Consider the following 20,633-nt stretch of genomic DNA (forward strand, 5'->3'; position numbering starts at 1 on the left):
ATAGTACACTTGCCTTTATTATCTTTCCATTCGAACTCTGTACTTTTGCATTCATTAATCACCTTAGGTATATAAAATCAAAAAAGGTGAACTGCATGAAAATTGAAAATAAATAACTGATTATATGTCATCATTTGTCTCTTCCATTCTTGTTTCTCATAGACCCCACCCCCCCCAAAAAAAGACTTACCTTCCCATGATAAGAATGACATCCTTTTTCTCTGTCCCTGGAAAATTATATGACCAAAAGGCTTATATACACCATGTCAAAGAAGCAAGGTGTCCAAAGAAGAATTACTGATCATAGGTCCTTATTACAACGACACAAAGAGATATTTTCCAATAGAAACTAATGAGAGCAGGAAAATGTGCTCAAATTTCTTGAGAAAGGAAAAGCCATTTTAAAATGTCCTCCTGTTCTTGAAAGAAAACACGCATATGTTATGATTTAGGCAGGAGAGCTAATACATGTAGCAAACAGTGAACAAGGTTCTGCCATTGAAGGAATATCACACTGTGAGAATCATATCCAAGTTTTCCTTTTCCACAGTATCAGACCATACATAAGACAATGCTTAGTACAATGTTCACATTTTGCAGCTGTCTGTCAGAAATCTGAGTTTAGTTGTTCTGTAAAAGCATTTATAAAATCTGCCTTTCTTTGACTTTTACTTAAATAAAGCTAAGCTGAAATTTTTTGTCTAAGTTTGAAAGATCTGTAATATGAACAGGGATTGAATGAAAAGTAGAAAACAAGCTCATTTTTCTAATTGGCCTCAAACAATCTCATGTCTATGTTTGTGCTCCATAAGCCACATGAAGGGGGCAATACCCTCCTTGGTTATCTCATGTGCCTGTTTGAAGTACTGTCCCCAGATAAACCTTACAAAACTGCAAAATCCAGACAGTGCCAAAGACACGATCAGCAACCAGTAAATGTTTGTCATTATGAATCAAGCTATAGGCATGATTGAATGAGAAGGTTGACAGTGAGAACCAAGTCTAGAATATTGAGAAACCCCACCACTAAAGTCACACAAAAAGTAGGCACTGGGAACAATATTTGAAAACTGATTCTATCTTCCACTTTTCACTGAAAGAAAAAAGTGTTATCAAAGTTTGAATATTTCAAATTTCAGGTAAAATCAAGAATGAAATATGTTCATTGATTTGGTAACCTGACATTTGGGACTTGTAAACAGTTATTTCTGTGGAGAGGTCATGGGGTAAACTTTGTTGGAATGCTTAGGAATGAATGGTTTTTAAGGAATTGGAAACAATAAAGGAAATTCAGAGTAAATAACTTAGCTCACTGCTCCTGTGAGAAAACCAAAAACTAATTTCCAACCAAATTCCTTAGGTTTTTCCCACCCCTAAGTGTCCTCAGGTATTGAGATTCTGAGGGTGAGGGCTGGGGAAAAAAGTCTGCAGGAGATAATTTTTGAGAATTAAATAGGGATCATGTCATGTAGTATCTTGGAAGCCACAGTAGGGAGATTAGATTTCTTTTTTAATTTGTAGTAAAAAACAAACAAACAAAAAAACCACATATAACATTAAAATACATCATTTTATCCATTTTAATTATGCAGTTTAGTAGTATTAAGTATATTCACACTGTTGTATAACCAACCTCCAGAACATTTTTATCTTGCAAAACTGAAACTCTATACTCAATAAACAATAACTCCCTATTTCTCCTCCCCCCCCCGCAGTCCCCAGTAACCACTATTCTACCTTCTGTTTGTATTAATTTGACTACTTTAGATACCTCATATAAGTGGAATCACAGAATACTTGTCTTTTTGTGACTGGCTTATTTCACTTAGCACAGTGTCCTCAAGGCTCATTCATGTTGTAGCATGTCAGATTTATCCCTTTTGAAGGCAGGCTGAGTAATATTCCACTGCATGTATATACCACATTTTGTTTATCCATTTGTTTGTCAGATGGACATTTAGGCTTCTTTTACCTTTTGGCTATTTTTGAATAATGCTGCTATGAACATGGCTGTGCAAATATCTCTTCCAGACCCTGCTTTCAATTCTTTTGGATTGAAATGGGATTGCTGGATCATATAGTAATTTCATATTTAATTTTTTGAGGAACTATCATACTTTTTTCCATAGGAGCTACAGCATTTTACATTCCCAGCAATAGTGCACAAGGGTTCTAGTTTCCCCAGGTCCTCACCAACACTTGTTATTTTGTGTTCTTTTGACAGTGGCTATCCTAACTGGTATGAGGTATTATCTCATTATGGTTTTGATTTGCATTTCTCTCATAATTTGTGATGTTGCACATCTGATTTTTTACATATCATCTTTGGGTAAATGTCTACTCAAGTCCTTTGCCCATTTTTAATCAGTTTCTAAATTACTGATATGTTATAGGACTTCTTTATATATATATATTTTTTTGGACACTAGCCTCTTATGAGATAAATGATTCGCAAATATTTTCTCCTATAACATAGGTTTCCTTTTCATTCTGTTGTAGTTTTTGATGCGTAAACATTTTTAAGTCTGATGTAGTCCCATTTGTCCATTTTTGTTTTGGTACCTGTGCAAAGGCTGGATTTTATTCTGATTTGATAGGAAGCCTTTGCAGGATTTTGAGCAGTAGAATGATAAAAATCTGATTTTTCATTTTAAAAACATTATTTTAACTACTTGATGGAGGATATATTTTAGTTGGGATTAAAGACAAGATTAGAAAATGAATAATAGGAGTCAATGCAAAAACTTATAGCAGCTGGGACAAGAGGAGAGGGAATAGAGGGAGTGCATATTTCGAAGACATAAGCAATAGAACTTGCTGATGGATTGGTTTTGGAATAAAAGAGAGAGTGTAGATTCAAGGGTGAGTCCCAGATCTTTAGGCTTAGAAGGGCTTGGCTGAGCAGTTCTCAATTGATCTCTCAAGTTATAGTTAGGTGTCACCTAGGGTTTCAATCTGAAGCATTAATTAGGTAAAACATACAAGATGGTTCATCCACATGACTGACAGCTGATGCTGGCTGTCAGCTGGGGGCTGAGCTGGGCCACTGACTGGAGCACCTGTAAGTGGCCTTTACAGCCTGGAAATCCGAGAGTAGTCTGATGTTTTACACAACACCCAGCCTTCACCGGTGAAAGCATGCCAAGAAAACCAAATAGAAGCTGCATGGTCTTTTCTGAATTAGACTCAGAAATGACCCAGAATCACTTCTTCTGTATTCTATTAGCTATAAGCAAGTCACAAAGGTTAACTTAAACTCAAACAGAAAAACTCCCATCTTTCAAAGAGAGAAGTGTCGAACAATTTGAGGAAATGTTTCAAAACTACTACCCTTACCTTGTCAACTTCCTCTAGGAAAAAAAAATTAAAGGTCAGAGTGTAAATGAATCCCTCAATTAGGACACGGATAGGACAGACAGAAAAGAATCCAGTTTCCTAGAGGTAAAGAGATATGTGGAAACTTGAAATGCAATTGGATACTCTATGCAGGTGCAAACATGAAATCTAAGGAGCACAAGGACAGAAGTCAAGCTTGAATACCATCAGCTTAAAGTCTAGGCTAATCCAATGAAACATACTGAATGGGAGAAAACATATGCAATTCATACATATGACAAAGGGTTAAACTCCAAAATATATGAAGAACTCATACAAGAGAACAGTAAAAAACAAAAACAATCCATTAAAAAACAAAGATAGCCAACGGGTATATGAAAAGGTCCTCAACATAACCAATTATCAGGGAAATGCAAACCAAAACCACAGTGAGAGAACACCTCAGACCTGTCAGAATGGCTCTTATCAAAAAGACAAGAGATAACAAGTGTTGGTGAGAATGTGGAGAAAAAAGAACCCTTATGCAATGTTGGTGAGAAAGTAAATTGGTGCAGCCACTGTGGAAAACAGTATGGAGATTCCTCAAAAAATTAAGAATTAGGACTATCATATGATCCAGCCATTCCACTTCTGGGTATTTATCCAAAGAAAACAAAAACATTAGCTCAAAAAGATATATGAGCCCCCATGTTCACTGAAACATCATTTACAATAACCATGATATAGAAACAACCCAAGTGTCCATCAGTAGATAAATGGATAAATAAAAACAAGGTGTGTATATATATAATGTATATACATTATATACACATACACCTATGTAATAGAATATTATTCAGCCATAAAAAGGAATGAAATCTTATCATTTGCAACAACATGGATGGACCTTGAGGGCCTTATGCTGAGGGAAATAAGTCAGGCAGAGGAAGACAAATACCATATGATCTCACTTACAGATGGAACTTAAAACAAAAAACAAACAAACATCAAAAATTAAAAATCAGCTCATAGATACCAGAGAACAGATTGGTGGTGGCTGGAAGTAGAGGTTGCAGGGTAATCAAAATGGGTACAGGGTGCCAAAACTTATAAACTTTCAGTTATAAAACAAATAAGTCATGCAGATGTAATGTACAGTATGGTGACTATAGTTAATAACTGTATTGCATATTTGAATGTGCTAGAAGAGTAAATCTTAAAAGTTCTCACCACAAGAAAAAGAAGTTTTATAACTATATATGGTGATAGATGTTAACTAGACTTGTGGTGATCATTTTGCAATGCATACAAACATTGAATCGTTATGTTGTACACCTGAAACTAATATAATGTTATATGCCAGTTACACCTCAAAAAAAAAAAAATTCATCCACAGCTAGCAATATTCAACTTTACTGGTAATGACTTACTGTAAGTTGAACTTATCCAAAGTACTTAATAATGATGTTATTTTTCTACCATGAGAAAAAAGACAATGGAAATTTATTGATTTCTCACTACATATCACCGTCTTCACAATACAGCAAGGTAAAAAAAATTATAATTTACCCTTTACAAATTATAAAACTGATGAGCAAAGATATCAGTAGTAACTTACCTAAAGGTACGGACTGAGTGGTGAAGTCAAAATTTAACTCAGATGGTCTGCCTCAAAGCCCATGTTCCTTCTCCTACAGGCTACTGACTAGCACACAATGGATCCAAATTAAGCAACAGTTTCCCTCCCCATCTTCCTCTAAAAACCAGCGCATGGCTCTACTTTTAGAGCCAAAAAGAGAAGGCAAATCTTCATACTCACTCAGCAAGGTCTCTTTCCTTCCTTGGCAGTAAGGCTTTAATAGAAGATCAGTTGAATCTGAAATTCTCAAAATTATTCTCAAAATTCTCAAAATTAAAGTTTATCATAATCGAAGCAAAGACTCTCCTTGGTTCCAGAAAGATACATCATTAAAATATATAAAAATATTAGTCATTGCCTGATGGTGCAATTTCAGGATCTAAACAAGGGTGTTGTTCAGAAATCACACCACCAAGGTGACCACTTACTGCTAAGAGGCTAATATTTAGAGGACTAGGGGATATGAGAAGAAAAGGAGTAAATGACAATCATATCCTATGCTATTACCAAAGTGACTCAGATTTTAATAATAAGATTGTGGCTTTAATTTAACAAATGATTTATCTATATAGCCCCAGATGAAAAGGAACAAAATGGTCTCTAGGCTTTTGTGGGGCCATACTGCCAGCAGTTTTGATTCCTCTTCTCTCCCAAGGACTTGTTCCACTCTTCTCTCCTAACCTGTCACATGAGGAACAGCTGGGACAATACATATCTATGGATGTCTGGGCTCTAGCCACGTGCCAAACACATCTCCACACATTTTCCAACAGAAAGCTGAGGATAAGAATTAGACTGATCAGAATCCAGATAATATGGTTGTTGTCTGGCTCTCAATGAATATCATTCTTTCATTAGAAAGACTAAAGGAAATGATTAATCATTTAATTGTCAAATTCTACACTAGATTTTGGAGATAAGAAAGACAGATCTGTTTTTCAGGAATTCACTGCCCAGGGAGGAAAGATATGACAGTGTGAAAAGTAGAATAAAAAAGATATTACTAATGTGCAGCAGTGGTTGAAAGTAGAGAGTGCTGGCTAACTATACTTAGTGGTAAGGAAGAGCTGGTTCAGATGAGCCTTTTGAGTTTAGGAGAAATGTGCATTGAATCTCTACAACTGGACATGTGCCAGGTTGACCAGGGAAGGAGAGTATTCCAGGGGAGTTAACTATCCTTGCAAAATCCCAAAGATAAAAAAATAAAGACGTGCTAAAGGAACTGACAGTAGCTCAGCACAGCTAAGATATGAGATGAATGTGAGGGACATGGCGTAATGTGGTTCTGGAAACCTCGGAACCAGACCAAAAGGCTCCTTGGAAGCCCTCCTAAGGTGTTTTGGTCTCTGTGGTCTGATAGCAAGAACCAACAAAGGATTTTAAACAGAGAACACGTGATTACATTTGTATTGTTTAAGAGACTTTATCCTTTTAGAGCAATTTCTGGTTCACAACAGAATTGAGCAGAAAATACAGAGAGTCACACATAGCCCTCCCCATGCACACATATATACTCCCCTACCCTCAGCATCCCTCATCAGTGTAGCATATTTGGTATAATCAATGAACCAACATGGGCACTTTATTATCAACCAAAGTCCATAGTTTACATTAGGGTTCACCGTTGATGTTGTACATTCTATGGATTTTGACAAAGGCATAATGACATGTAGCCACCACTACAGTATCACACAGAATAATTTCATTGCCCTAAAAATCCCTTGTGCTCCATCTGTTCATCCATCCCTCCCTCCCTCCCTCTCCCCAAACCCCTGGAAACCATGATCTTTTTATTGTTTCTGTAGCTGTGCCTTTCCCAGAATATCATTTAGTTGGAATCATACAGTTTGTAGCCTTTTCAGACTTGCTTCTTTCATTTAGTAATATGTCTTTTAAGTTTCTTCCATGTCTTTCATGGCTTGATAGATTTTTTTTACTGCACATATTTTTTAATTTACATATATATGTACTGTTCATTGTTTCTAAGAACATTTAGAGCTTTAGCTTTTTAAACTTACATAGTTATCAAAGGAATAAAGCCAACGACAAAATAAGAATTAATTCAAAAAGCTACATACACCCTATTATTAACAGCAACATTATTTATTATTGCCAAGATATGAAAGCATCCTAAGTGCACATCAGTAGTTGAATAGATAATGAAGATGCAAAATACACACACACACACACACACACACACACACACAAACATACACAATAGAATACAACTCACCCATAAAAAAGGGTACTTTGCCATTTGCGGCCCTTCACTTCTTTTTTTTCACTTCATAAACCAGAATTTTATAACTGGCAGAGGTATTTCCATTACATCAAAAACAACAAAATACGTAGAAATAAAGGTTACCTATACTCTGAAAACCAATGTGACACAAAGAAGTGGAAAGATTTCTTGTCCTCTTGTACTGGAAGAATCAACACTATCAGAATTGCCACACTACCCAAAGCAATCCACAAATCCAATGCAAGCCCTGTCAAAATATTCGCAATATTCCTCACAGAACTAGAACAAACAGTTCCAAAATTCATAAGGAATCACAAAAGACCCTAAACAGCCAAAGCAATCTTCTGTAGGCCTCTCCCCCGCCCCCCTTTCTTCTTTTTGTTCTCTTTTCTTATGGTCTGATGACTAGAGAAGGTCCTTTAACATTAGTTGTAAGGCTGGGTTGGTGGTGCTAAAATCTTTTAGCTTTTGTTTATCTGTAAAGCTTTTGATTTCTCCACCAAGTCTGAATGAGAGCCTTGCTGGATAGAGTATTCTTGGTTGTAAGTTTCCCCCTTTCATCACTTTAAATATGTCATGCTACTCCCTTCTGGCCTGTAGAGTTTCTGCTGAAAAATCTGCTGATAACCTTATGGGAGTTCCCTTGCATGTTATTCATTGCTTTTCTCTTGCTAATTTTAATATTTTCTCCTTTTCCTTAATTGTTGTCAATTTAATGACTATGTGCCTTGGTGTGTTCCTCTTTGGGTTGATTCTGTGTGGTACTCTCTGTGCTTCCTAGACCTGGGTGATTGTTTCCTTTCCCAAGTTGGGGAAGTTTTCAGTGATTATCTCTCCAAAAATTTTCTCAGGTCCTTTCTCTCTCTATTCTCTTCTGGGACCCCTATAATGCGAATATTATTGTGCTTCATGTTGTCCCAGAGTTCTCTTAAATTATCCTCATTTCTTTTCATTCCTTTTTCTTTTTTCTGTTCTGAAGTAGACTTCTACTAATCTGTCTTCTAGCTCACTGATCCGTTCTTCTGCCTCATTTAGTCTATTCTTGGTTCTTTCTAGTGTACTGTTCATTTCAGTGATTTTATTCTTCAACTGTTTGGGTATTCTTTATATTTTCCAACTCTTTGCTAAAAACTTCACTGTGTGCATCTATACTCCTCTTGATTTCTCTGAACATCTTGGCCATCATTACTTTACATCATTATTTTACATCATTACTTTAAATTCTTTCTCAGATAAATTGCCTATCTTCTCATCACTTATTTCTTCTTCTGGGATTTTATCTTGTGCCTTGGCCTAGGAATGTTAATCTTTTAAAGGATAGTGTATACTTGTCCTCCTCAGCTACAGTATGTTAGTGATATAAGTTTAAACATAATAACATCATACAAAAATTTTGTTATGTAGGGCTCAATAACAGTTAAATATGAGCACTCAAGTTTTGAAGTTTCTGCCAAGTTTGTTATTATACGTGACACTTAAAGGGGATATATTAGGTCTTACAGCATCACCAGATCACTGTAACTGCAACACCCTTGAGTTTATACATAGAGTTTCCAAGTCTTTCATTTCAGACTACCTAATTGCATAAAAACTGCCAATAAAAATTTATAAACAATATGTCCTGCTTCTTTCCTGCTCCATTATCATACTTTATAAATGATAAAAACTGATGCAAACAGGCAGTGAACTAAGGATGGAGCTTTGCAAACAAAAGCATTTAAGCACAGGCCATGAAAAAGGAGCCCTCAAAAAAGCTTGAAAGAAAGTGTGAAACTCAGATTGTAAATGGTTAGAGAGTAAATGGAAGATAATAGAGTCAGAGACAGGGAGTGCTCACTGCTCTTTTAAAAAGCTGAGTTATTAAAAGATGGGAAAATTCAATGATGGAGATAAATTAGATGACAATTCATCATCATTCCCCCATCTCAAGCCTTCTCCTTCTCATTTATTTATTTTCTTAGTGTGTATGATATCACACATATAGTCACCCAAGCCAGAGGCCTTGATTACTACCATCCCCTCATCTCTCACCTGACTGATCTTCCTTATTCTACCTCATCTCACTATGGTCTAGTATCAACGCAGCAGTCAGTCACATCATGTCTCTCTTCCGCTCAAAACTCTACATTATAAATAAGCCAACCATACTATAGCAAATTAGGAGCATGTATCAAATAGAATAGGTATGGTAGGCCTTATGATGTTGATATTTCAGCAACCACCTGAAGGAGATTAAGGGTTAAGCCAAATGGGTATCTGAGGGTCAAGCATTATTGAAATAAAATTCCTAAGGAAGGAGTGTGCCTGAAGGTTTTGGAGATAACAGGGAAGCTGTATGGCCCCAGCAGAGTCTATGTGGAGAAGACAAGTAGGAGGAGAGAAGGTCAGAGAGAAAACAGAGACAACAGTTTTACACTCATTGCATTTGTCACATTACCTCTCCCTCCCCCCACCCCCGCACATGTAAAAGACAGAGGTTCTGGACCTGACTCCCAACAACCAAGGTCTCTGTGTCTTGGCTTTTCCCCTCCCACACCAGAAGCTCGACATCTCCTCTGGTACCACCCATACTAGCAGGTCTCTTGTGCCGCCTCTTTAACACTTTGGAGGAGCCCTAAGAAGCACTCCAAATCACTCTCCTCCATCCGCCCACTTTGATGGAGCAGGCCTGTATGCAGAAAGCCTCGAGTAGGTAGGAACTAAGGGATATAGGCTATGAATGTCCATGCTAATAAAAGAATCAAAGAGCAAGTTCAGGAGATGGAAACACACTAGAGAAAGATACTGACAGAATAACTAAGAGGACAAGTAAGAATGAGCTCTGGATTCCCAGCCTTTTTTGGACCTGAAGGAGAAAAGAGAAAATACTGAGAGAGAAAGAACTGAACAAAAGGCCAATACTCAAGCAGAGTTACTCCAGAGCCTGGGTCTGGAGCAGAAAGATATGTCAGCACACCTGGCCCACCTCCCAGATAATACACGCTAAGCTATAAAATTATATCAGATCCATTTTTAAATTTTTTGAGATAAGAGAAACAATGACCCCTGTATGAGGAGAGAAGGATATGGAGGGAAACGCTAGTTGAGCAGTTTTACATTATATCTAACTTCTTTTGACTTGACTTGCCCCGAAATCCTAACAATCAACATTCACTGCCTATTATGTCCCTGTTTTTTACATAGTCTCCTCATTCATGGAGACTAAACTACAAAGAACTCTCACAAACTGCATGAGGAGATGAGGGGAAAGGACAAGGAGACTCCCTAGCATTTCCCTAAGACCCAGCAGATGGTGCTATAGGAACAGTGTCATCCATACAATTCCATTCCTCCAGAACTGGCCCCCAAAGCCTTCCTCTTCCAAGACACGAATAGTCCCCTATTCCCTGCCTATTCTCAAGAAGAAGCAGATTTGAGTTTAAATCTTGTCTTCTCCACTTAATAACTAAGTGACTTTTAAAAAGTTACATATTTTCCCTGAGCCTCAGTTTTCTCATCTGCAAAATGGAGTACTGATACCCACATCATATGCTTGTTGGGAGGATTAACAAAATGATATACATACAGGCACAAAGCACTGTGTTTGGCATAAAGGGGAATGTAATTTCCTTTCTTCTGCCAACACATACGGCACTGAAAAACCTAGAACATGTCACATACCTTAAGAAATCTCTTCTCCTGAACACTGTCATCTCTATGGGGAAAATCACTAACCAAACTGATGAGGGGGAACTTCATTTCCACCCTGTTAATGTGGAGCATATACTCTGGTAAAATAATGAATCTCAGTTTTGGAAAAAACATTTTTGACAGTCTAATTTGACTGTAACTTTAGTCATTCTCAAAAGGTAGACAAGAAGTCAAATGCACACTCAACATGCCTCTTGATTTCATGACACAAACCAAGAAATAAAGCTCAACCAAATTCTGGTTTGTTGGTAATATTGGAGGATATTCAGAAAATAAAGCCTTGATAGGATTAAAACTGTTTATATGATACATGCAAGTTTCTTTAATATCCCTGAAAATAAATTCAATTACTTTGCAAAGACCTCACTGCATTTTCAGTCAGCCTCACAAAGACCTCACTGCATTTTCAGCCAACGCAGATGTTTCAAAATTCACCTCCCTTTTATGGTCCCTTGTTGTGTTCCCTTTCTTACCACCTCACATTCGCTGACATTCACAGACGTGCAGGCTTTTCTCTCTCACAACAATTAGTGGTTCTGACGTCCCACACTCCTAGCTCTTCTCTTCCCTCTGAGATTCTCCTCTCCTGGCAAATCTTCCTGACAAGCAAATATAGAAGAGAGCCAATGGGTGAATGGCAAACTATAGTCCACAGGTCATATCTAGGGCATCACCAATTTTTGTATGTCCTATAAGCCAAGAATGTTGTCTATATATTAAAAGAACTGGGGAAAAAAAAAACTTGTGACATGTGAAATTATGAGATTTAAGGGTCATGTCAATCAGTAAGTTTTACTGAAACACAGCTATGCTCATTTGTTGACAAATCATCTACCAATGCTTTCATGCTACAAGAGCAGAGCTGAGTAGTTACAACAAACCCCAACCGGCCCACAAACCTATAATATTTACTACCTGGCCCTTTACACAAAAAGTGTGCCAGTCCCTCCTGTAGGAGAGCAGTGGCCCCAAGACCATGTCTCACCTGGAACAGTCTTCACCCACAACCCTTTCTTCCCTCTGTGGTAACAGCGGGCTCCTCCAGGAAATTACCCCTCACTCAGGAAGTTCCACCTCCTCTGTGCTCCCACAGTCCCAGTCACACCTCTGATGAAGCATGACAACCTGGCCCAAACCAGGCATCCAAAGAAAACACAGAATGGATACTGACTTTGCAGCTCTCTGGGTAATTCTCAGGAGAAAACATATAGCCTAATAATGTTTGAATCTGGAGTCATATAATTTATCATTTCCCAATAGTTGCTACCACTCCTTCCCAAATCTTAATGATCATATTGCACAAGTTTTAAGTCTATGTGACTTCACTCGGCTTCAATGAGATTTGTGCTATATGTTCACAACAGAGGGAGTGCAGAGCAAGGTCCTCACAGATAATTCCTTATGAATAAGGGGCACAATTGTAACTCTCCCTCAAATCACTCAGGAGAGATTTCGTGGTTGTTAGGAATGAATAGGAGTTTTCTAGGCAAATAATGAGAAAAAAAATCCCCCCCCACAAAATGAAATAGTATGGTATATTCAGGACAGTTTCAGTGGTTGATTACTGGTGGAGCACAAAGAGGAAAATGGAGTGAAGAGATGTGGCTGTAGAGAGGCCAGAGCCCATATCATGGGGAGCCTCGGATACCACGCTAAAGAGCACGGATTTCTTCACACGGTTAGATGGTGGCTGAATGAAAGCTACATTGATGAATGGCCACCAAGGTCTGCTAAACAGTTAGATAAAGAGACAAGAGGGCCTTGGCAGCCATTATCCATTCCAAAAGCCAATAAAATCATGGGTGACACCTTGGCTGGAATCCTGTATAAGAAAATTTCGTTTACAAAAGAGAATGTGACTAGATAACCTTTAGGGTTCCTTTCAAACATCAGATTCCATGATTCTTTGACATTTAGTCCCTGATGCTCCTGCACACAATCCATTCAACTTCAGTTGAAGTCCTCATAATTCGTTATCAATGCATTATGCTACACACCTTGTTTATAGTAAAGATGTCCTTCATTTCAGTGTCCAGAGACTGGCAAGGTGTGGTTGGTACCAGCCCAGATTTGGGAACTGCTAATGCAATCTCAGGTGAACAGGTAAGGAAGTGAGAAGGTAAACACCTGAGAGATAGAGATGGAGGTGGAGGCGGAGGCAGAGTTGGGCTTGCTCACGAGTGAATTAGGACATCTCAAACAGAGCAGCTCCTCCCTAAAGTGGACCATTACTTCCCTCTATAAAAAGGCCACTATCCCAACCATCAGTGCCCTGTAAGCTGCTTCAGTCCATCCGACTTGTTCCTCTGGTGAACTAGGTAAGTGAGCAGAGGACTTAGGGCTACAAATTATGAGTCCCAGATGTGCTCTAAGGCAAAGAGGCTCTGGATACCAGGATTCTTTTTAACATATATACTTTGGGGAACTTTGGTATAAGTTTAATTTTATTGAGAAGGAAAATGAAGAGATAACTGGGACTGGTAGTACCCCCCCCCCCTTCTTCAGGGTCATTTCCTTAAAGATCACAAGGCTCTCATTATCAACCAGGCAGGCTGCCTCCTGTGCTCTCAGCTTCTTCTCTCTGATGTGTAATCAGTAAAGCCTGAGGGTCAGCCGCTGCTTACAGAATGAAAACAGGAGCAGAGCCTCACAGCCACTGCCCCTGGCTCATGCCCAGGCCTGTGCTTGGCTTTGCCTACTTTGTCTACTTTCTCTGGCCTTGAATCTTGAGCGTCCAGTTGAGCCTGGTGCCCCTCAGTTGGAGTCAGGCAGGCATGTAGATGAGTGACCTGTCCCTCCCCAGTGTGATAGTTGGAACCTAGAGAGGAACTGAAAAAGTGATGGACTGGTGCACCTAGGATTCCTACAGCTCCAGAATTTAAAGTTCTTAAAATGATGGGCAGGGAGCCCAGAACAGAAAGTCATTGCTGCTACCTTCATTCAGAAATCGGAAAAGAGCATAGACCCTGTCCCTAATTACATCACTTTCTTGCTACATGGCTTGAACAAGTCCTTCAACTCTGAATTGGTTCTTGGTTATGATAGGATGAAATTAATCATGGCTGACTAATAATGAGCTATTATTAAAAATGACTCAAACTGTTTATTTAAGCAAGAAAAAAGGACACTAACAGATGTGTCTCTGTTCTTATTTCCCCTTTAGGTTAACTGAATTTACAAAAAGATGCCTAAACTCCTGCAAAGCATTGTCACCGTCATTGATCTTTTCTACCAATATGCCACCCAGGATGGGGAGTGTGACATGTTGAACAAGGCAGAACTGAAAGAACTTTTGGAAAACGAGTTTCATCAAATTCTGAAGGTAAGAACTTCATGTCAGGACTGAAGACAGCTGCAATTCTTTTTGTCAGCCCTTCCTACCTTTTTGTCATATATGTCAAACGCCTAGAGGATTTCTCCTACTTGGTGATAGAGAACAGGGTTTAGCAAATGCTTGAAATAAGATCAAAAGTTGACCCATAAATGTTTCCATAACATGACTGACAAAAGTGATTCTACTAAACAATAGAAAAAAATCCATAGATTGATTAATGTCCTATGTGAACTAAGTGGGTCCTCAGAAAAACTGCAAAGTAGGTGAAATGTATCTTCTTCCCTTTCTTTCATCCTTCAGCCCAGAACATCCTGAGCACTGCCCATTTCTGGGGTTACTACACTATAAGGCCTCTGAGCTCTAGAAATTAGTGTCTTACTCCTAAATCATAAAATGGGGTGACCACCACCCTAAAATGCTGGCTCAGGAGATAAATATTTGTAAACTTAGATCTAGCTCTTGGTCTTCAATTCATTAAACTAAGCTGCCTACTGAACAGTTTTATCTGGATCCTTATAGATGTCTTAAATTCACTGTGTCAGGTACAAAACTCACCTTCTTCCTCTCTAAACTCTCTCTTCCTATTGGACCAAGGCATCATGTCATGCTATTTTTGACTTCTTCTTTCAGCAGTTTCCTCCACCCCCAACCTCCAAAGAATTCACCAAGAGTCTCTCAAAACAGTTCATTCCTCTCCATCACTCATGCTAGTCCTCTGGGTCAGGCCACCTTCTACTTCCAATCTCAGCATTATATGCAAATCTAATCATTTCAGAACTCAACTCAAAATCCTTCAACAGTTCCCAGCTCTTAAATTAACTCCAAAGTTCCTTGACACAACTTAAAAGGCATGATCTGGTCTCTATTCCTCTCTCTAGCCATATCTCTTAACTGCTGAGATGCTCTACTTAGCAATCCTGGATCTCTCAGTTCTGTGTATAAGTCATGCTTCTTCTCCCCTCCAGCTCTCTGTTCATATTGTTCCCTCTGCCTGCAACAATCTTTTGCTCCCCTCCCTCTTTTCCTACCCCTCTATTTGGCTAACTCCAACCCATCATTCAAAAGATATCACTTCCTCTCATTAACTATCCTTGAATCCCCAGTGGTTGTCCTCTGGTGTAATGTTTCTCATAGAAACATTATCACAGTACACGGTACTTTTAAGTTGGTGTGTTTTACCCAGTAAACTTTAAGCTCCATTTTGTCAGGAACCAAACTTTTTCATTGCTTTATCCCTAACCTGACTCAATGCTAGGCAGGTAATAGGTGCACAATAAATCTTTGTTGAGTGAGTTAATCAATCAGCTAAATAATTAAAAGCTGGATGAATAATGAAAACCTATATATAATTAATGAAAGTATCCAAAATTATTATTTATAAATTAGCTAATCATTCATATTTGACCCGTTCCTTAAAAAATAATTAATTCCCTTGTTCCCTGTCATCTTCCAGCTGCATCCCTCTTCTAGCTATTTCTCACTGCACTATTCATTGCCTATTCCTTTCTCTCTATCTGCTCAGGATAGGGCAGTCCAGCCCAAAGGACTATGAGATTGAGCTCCACTTAAGTAAGCTCCACTTAAGCATTCACATTTCTATAGCCTTCCTTCAAATGGTTAGCTTGGAGCGTGCTGCATACTGACAGAGCTGCCCTTTGTACCTTGTCCCTATACAGAATCCAGATGATCCAGACACTGTAGATATCATCATGCAAAATTTGGATAAAGACCACAACAAGAAAGTTGACTTTACTGAGTACCTTTTGATGATATTCAAGCTGGCTCGGGCTTGTAATAAAATCATCGGCAAAGATTACTGCCAAGCTTCAGGGTCAAAGCAAAGAGATCAGAGTCACCGGCACCAAGAGGAACTGAGGAAAACAGAAGGGGAGGAGGAAGGGCAAGAATCATCTAGTCATTCAAGCTGGAGTGAAGGCGAGCATGATTCCTATTCCCGGGGCTCCAGAGGAAGCATTAAACACAGGCCTGGGTCCAGATCCAGAAGGACGCAGCATCAAGGAAGCTTATATAGTTCTGAGCATAGGCAAAGCTCTGAGGATAGAAGGAGAGAGTCAAGTTCAGGCCACTTCAAGGACAGTAAGAAAAACAAGCATGGCTCTCATCGACATGAAAGGTCTAGGAGTGAAGAAGCTGGTTATTCTCATTTAAGTAACTCTAGAACAAGATCAAAGTCAGCAAATCAGTCCAGCACTTGTGGAACACAAGGGCGTGTGTGCCACTTAGAGGATCAGTCTTTCAATTCTGACCAACACTGGTCTTACTCAAATGAATCTTTAGGGAATAGGCAACATAAGAAGAAATCATGCCAGTCCCCTAGTAAGCAGGATCACGGATTCAGCTCAGGCAGTTGTGGAGGACAAGACCACTGGTCAGATTCAAATGAGCCCACTGGTTGTGGTCATGGCTTTGGCTCAGGCCAGCCCTCTCAACAGAGATGGCAAGAATCAAATGAAGAGTATCACTCAGGAAACTGTGAACAACAAAGATATTGTTCTAGTTCAAGTTCGGGTGAGATATACAGTTATGGCCAACACAGGTCAGGCTCAGGACAGTCTTCCAGCTGCACCCAACATGGATCTGGCTTAGGTCAATCCTCTGGTTATGGACAACATAGTTCTACCTCAAGACAGTCACCAAGCTGTAGCCAACATGGATCTAGCTTAGGTCAGTCCACTAGGTGTAGTCAACATGGATCTGGCTCAAGTCAGTCATCCAGCTACAGCCGACAGAGTTCTGGATCAAGCCAGTCTCTTAATCATGGCCAACATAGGTCTGGATTAAGTCAGTCTTCTAGCTATGGCCAACACAGTACAGGATCAGGTCAGTCTTCTGGATTTCAGCAACATGGGTCTGGCTCAGGAGAGTCTTCTGGCTTTAATCAGCAGAGATCTGGCTTAGGTCAATCCTCTAGCTATGGACAACACAGTTCTACTGCAGGACATTCATCAAGCTGTGGCCAGCATGGATCTAACTCAGGTCAATCTTCCAGCTATGGTCAATGTAGCTCAAGTCGACATGGCCTAAGTCAGTCTTCTAGCCACAGTCAACATGGGTCTGGCTCAAGTCAGTCTTCTAGCCATAGCCAACATGGGTCTAGCTCAGGTCCATCTTCAAGCTTTGGTCAGCATGGTTCTAGCTCAAGAGAGTCTTCTGGTTTTGGTTGGCATGGGTCTGGCTTAGGTCAGTCATCAAGCTATGGACAACACCAATCTGGGTATGGTCAATCTTCTAGGCATGGAAAACATGGTTCTCCTTCAGGTCAGTCCTCTGGCTTTGGACAACAAAGGTCTAGATCAGGTCAGTTTGGCTATGGCCAACACAGGTCTGGCTCAGGTGAGTCTTCCAGCTGTGGTCAGCATGAATCTAGCTCAGGACAGTCTTCCAGCTATGGTCAACCTGTGTCAGGCTCAGGTCTGTCTTCTAGCTATGGCCAACACAGTACAGGATCAGGTCAGTCTTCTGGCTTTCAGCAACATGGGTCTGGCTCAGGAGAGTCTTCTGGCTTTAATCAGCAGAGATCTGGCTTAGGTCAATCCTCTAGCTATGGACAACACAGTTCTACTGCAGGACATTCATCAAGCTGTGGCCAACGTAGACATAACTTAGGTCAGTCTTCCAGCTATGGTCAATGTGGCTCAAGTCAACATAGCTCAAGTCAGTCTTCTAGCCACAGCCGACATGGGTCTGGCTCAAGTCGATGTGGCACAAGTCAGTTTTCTAGCCACAGTCGACATGGGTCTGGCTCAAGTCAGTCTTCTAGCCATAGCCAACATGGGTCTAGCTCAGGTCCATCTTCAAGCTTTGGTCAGCATGGTTCTAGCTCAAGAGAGTCTTCTGGTTTTGGTTGGCATGGGTCTGGCTTAAGTCAGTCATCAAGCTATGGACAACACCAATCTGGGTATGGTCAACCTTCTAGGCATGGAAAACATGGTTCTCCTTCAAGTCAATCCTCTGGCTTTGGACAACAAAGGTCTAGATCAGGTCAGTCTAGCTATGGCCAACACAGGTCTGGCTCAGGTGAGTCTTCCAGTTGTGGCCAGCATGGTTCTAGCTCAGGATTGTCTTCTAGCTATGGTCATCATGGATCAAGCTCAAGACAGTCTTCCAGCTACGGTCAGCATGGCTCTAGCTCAGGACAGTCTTTCAGCTATGGTCAGCATGGATCTGGCTCAGGTCTATCTTCGAGCTATGGCCAACAAAGGTCTGGATCAAGCCAATCTTCAAGCCACAGGCAACATCGTTTTGGCTCTGGTCAGTCCTCTACATATGGCTATCATGGGTCTGGATTAGGTCACTCTTCTGGCTTTGGTCAACATGAGACTAGCTCAGGAAAATCTTCTGCCTTTGAGCATGGATCTAGCTTAGGTCAGTCACCAAGCTCTGGAGAACATGAAGCCAGATATGGTCAATCCTCTGGCTACAGACAACATGGTTCTGCTTCAGGACAGTCATCAAGCTTTGGTCAACATACATCTGGATCAGGTCAGTCTTCTAGCTATGGCCACCATGGGTCTGTCTCATCTCAGTGTTCTACCCAGAGTCAACATGGATCTGGCTTGGGCCAGTGTTCTAATTCTGAACAATACAGGACTGGCTCAGGTCAGTCATCTAGCTCTGGACAATGTGGTTCTGGATCTGGTCAATGTTCTAGCTATGAGCAACATGAATTACAAGAGAGTTGTAGGTCAAGTTCAAGTGGAACTCATGGTGAGGACAGTAGACCCAAAGTGGGCTCAACCCCTAATCAATCAAGAAATAGCCAGGAGTGGTCAGGATATAGCCAAAAAGAAAGAAGTAGGAGTTGCAGCCCATTGAGTGGCAAGTCTGATGAAAATGAGAGTATTCATAGACAATCAAGAACATGTAGGCAACAAAGCCAGGGCCAGTTGGAATCTTGCTATAGCCATTCCAATTGTAATGAAGGCCAATCAGGAAGCAGTTCTAGACAAGTAGAAAGCTCCTCAAGTTGTGACTTTGGACAATCTACACCCTCCTATGAACTGTCTAGCTCCAACACTACCAACACATTGTTAATCTGCAAGGAGGATAATAGACAAGGTGGCTATTGTTACCAGAGAGAAGGAGGTAACCATGGAGGGGGTCATACAAACTCAAATTCCCACAGTTTCTGTAGCAGCACTCCACTCTACAAATATGTCCAAGAGCAGAGGTGCTAATTCGAGGAATGAATAATAAATAGAAATTAAGATATACAATAATAAATAATATATAATAACATATATTTATATATATAATATAAATAATAATAGAAATCAAGTAGCAGTTTAAGAAATATGAAACTACATACAAGCAATTCATTATGAAACTTCTTTCTAACAGTCGATATAACTTTTCCTTTTAACCATGTAACTATATTTATTTCCTTGTTATTGGGTTCCTTCCAAAGAATGTAGGGTATGGGGGCTACTTTGTTAGCAAATACTGAGTTGAATAAATAATGTGTGGGAATAAATTTGGAAGAATTATGCAAAGCATTTAAGAAGCCTGAGGTTTAGTTGAGGTGTCTTTTTGAGAGCTTCTTACTCATCATATGAGTCCAAAGATAATCTTTCATCTCTAAAGAGCAAAAAATTATAAATGCATTACCAGTTCTGGCGCCAAAGCTTGTCTTACAGCAACGTGGACCATAGTTTTTTGTGTACCTCACGATGGATGGTGGCAGAAAGGAGAAGACCCTAAAAGCAAAGATGCAGCATTGGTAGTTTTTTCTTTGCTTATCAAAACCACCAAGCCCCTATTCTTCAGCGCACCTTTAATCAGTAAATTAACAAGAGGCATTAAAAAGTGGCACCAGGTACTTCTCCCTAACCTGTGAGTGAGAGCATTATTTCTTAAAGGGCAGGGATGAATTAGTTCAGGATTAAAGGATCCATATGTGGGCTCTGACTTGGTTTCAGCAAGAAAGATCTTGACCCCTACCCCTAAAATTTTCTCCAGGTTAAAAAATTCAGAAGAGCAATAGGATGAAAATACAATGGCTCCAAACTACTTCTGTAGTTCACTGGCCTTTCCTCATAGGAAAATATCATTTCTAGAGAGATGGAACAAAACCTTTTCTGCCACTGCTTTATAGTTACTTAGTTTGACTGTAGTATATTTGTTTCAAGTCTTTGGATTCAAATAACTGAACTTCATTAAAACTAGCAATAAATACTGGTAATCAAATAACGACATTTGTCTCATCTCTGCTTCATCTCACTCTCACACACAGGTGGTCAGACTAGAAACTAATTCAAATAGTTATTTTTCAAGGCCTTGTCCTTCACAAACAACTCTGAATATATAAAGATTTTTTTAAACCCCAAAATAAGACAAACAATTCAATTTAAAATGAGCAAAAGATCTGATTGGACATTTACCAGACAAAATGT

The 20,633-nt window shown here is 39.6% G+C and overlaps 1 protein-coding gene and 1 long non-coding RNA gene across 2 annotated transcripts; both read left to right on the forward strand.

Annotated features, from left to right (window-relative positions):
• Positions 1 to 687: 687 nt before the first annotated feature.
• Positions 688 to 6,467, forward strand: LOC116658742. Its single transcript, XR_004314029.1, has 3 exons — positions 688 to 699; positions 3,291 to 3,294; positions 6,373 to 6,467. It is a non-coding gene; the product is annotated as an uncharacterized LOC116658742 (long non-coding RNA).
• Positions 6,468 to 13,155: 6,688 nt separating this feature from the next.
• On the forward strand, positions 13,156 to 20,431 carry LOC106728731 (hornerin). Its single transcript, XM_032464242.1, has 3 exons — positions 13,156 to 13,204; positions 14,050 to 14,208; positions 15,897 to 20,431. The coding sequence occupies exons 2-3, from the start codon at positions 14,071 to 14,073 to the stop codon at positions 19,416 to 19,418; spliced, it is 3,660 nt and encodes a 1,219-aa protein (XP_032320133.1). The 5' UTR covers positions 13,156 to 13,204; positions 14,050 to 14,070; the 3' UTR covers positions 19,419 to 20,431.
• Positions 20,432 to 20,633: the final 202 nt, after the last annotated feature.

Source organism: Camelus ferus, chromosome 21, assembly GCF_009834535.1.
Source record: "Camelus ferus isolate YT-003-E chromosome 21, BCGSAC_Cfer_1.0, whole genome shotgun sequence".
In the NCBI taxonomy this organism is placed as follows: Eukaryota; Metazoa; Chordata; class Mammalia; order Artiodactyla; family Camelidae; genus Camelus; species Camelus ferus.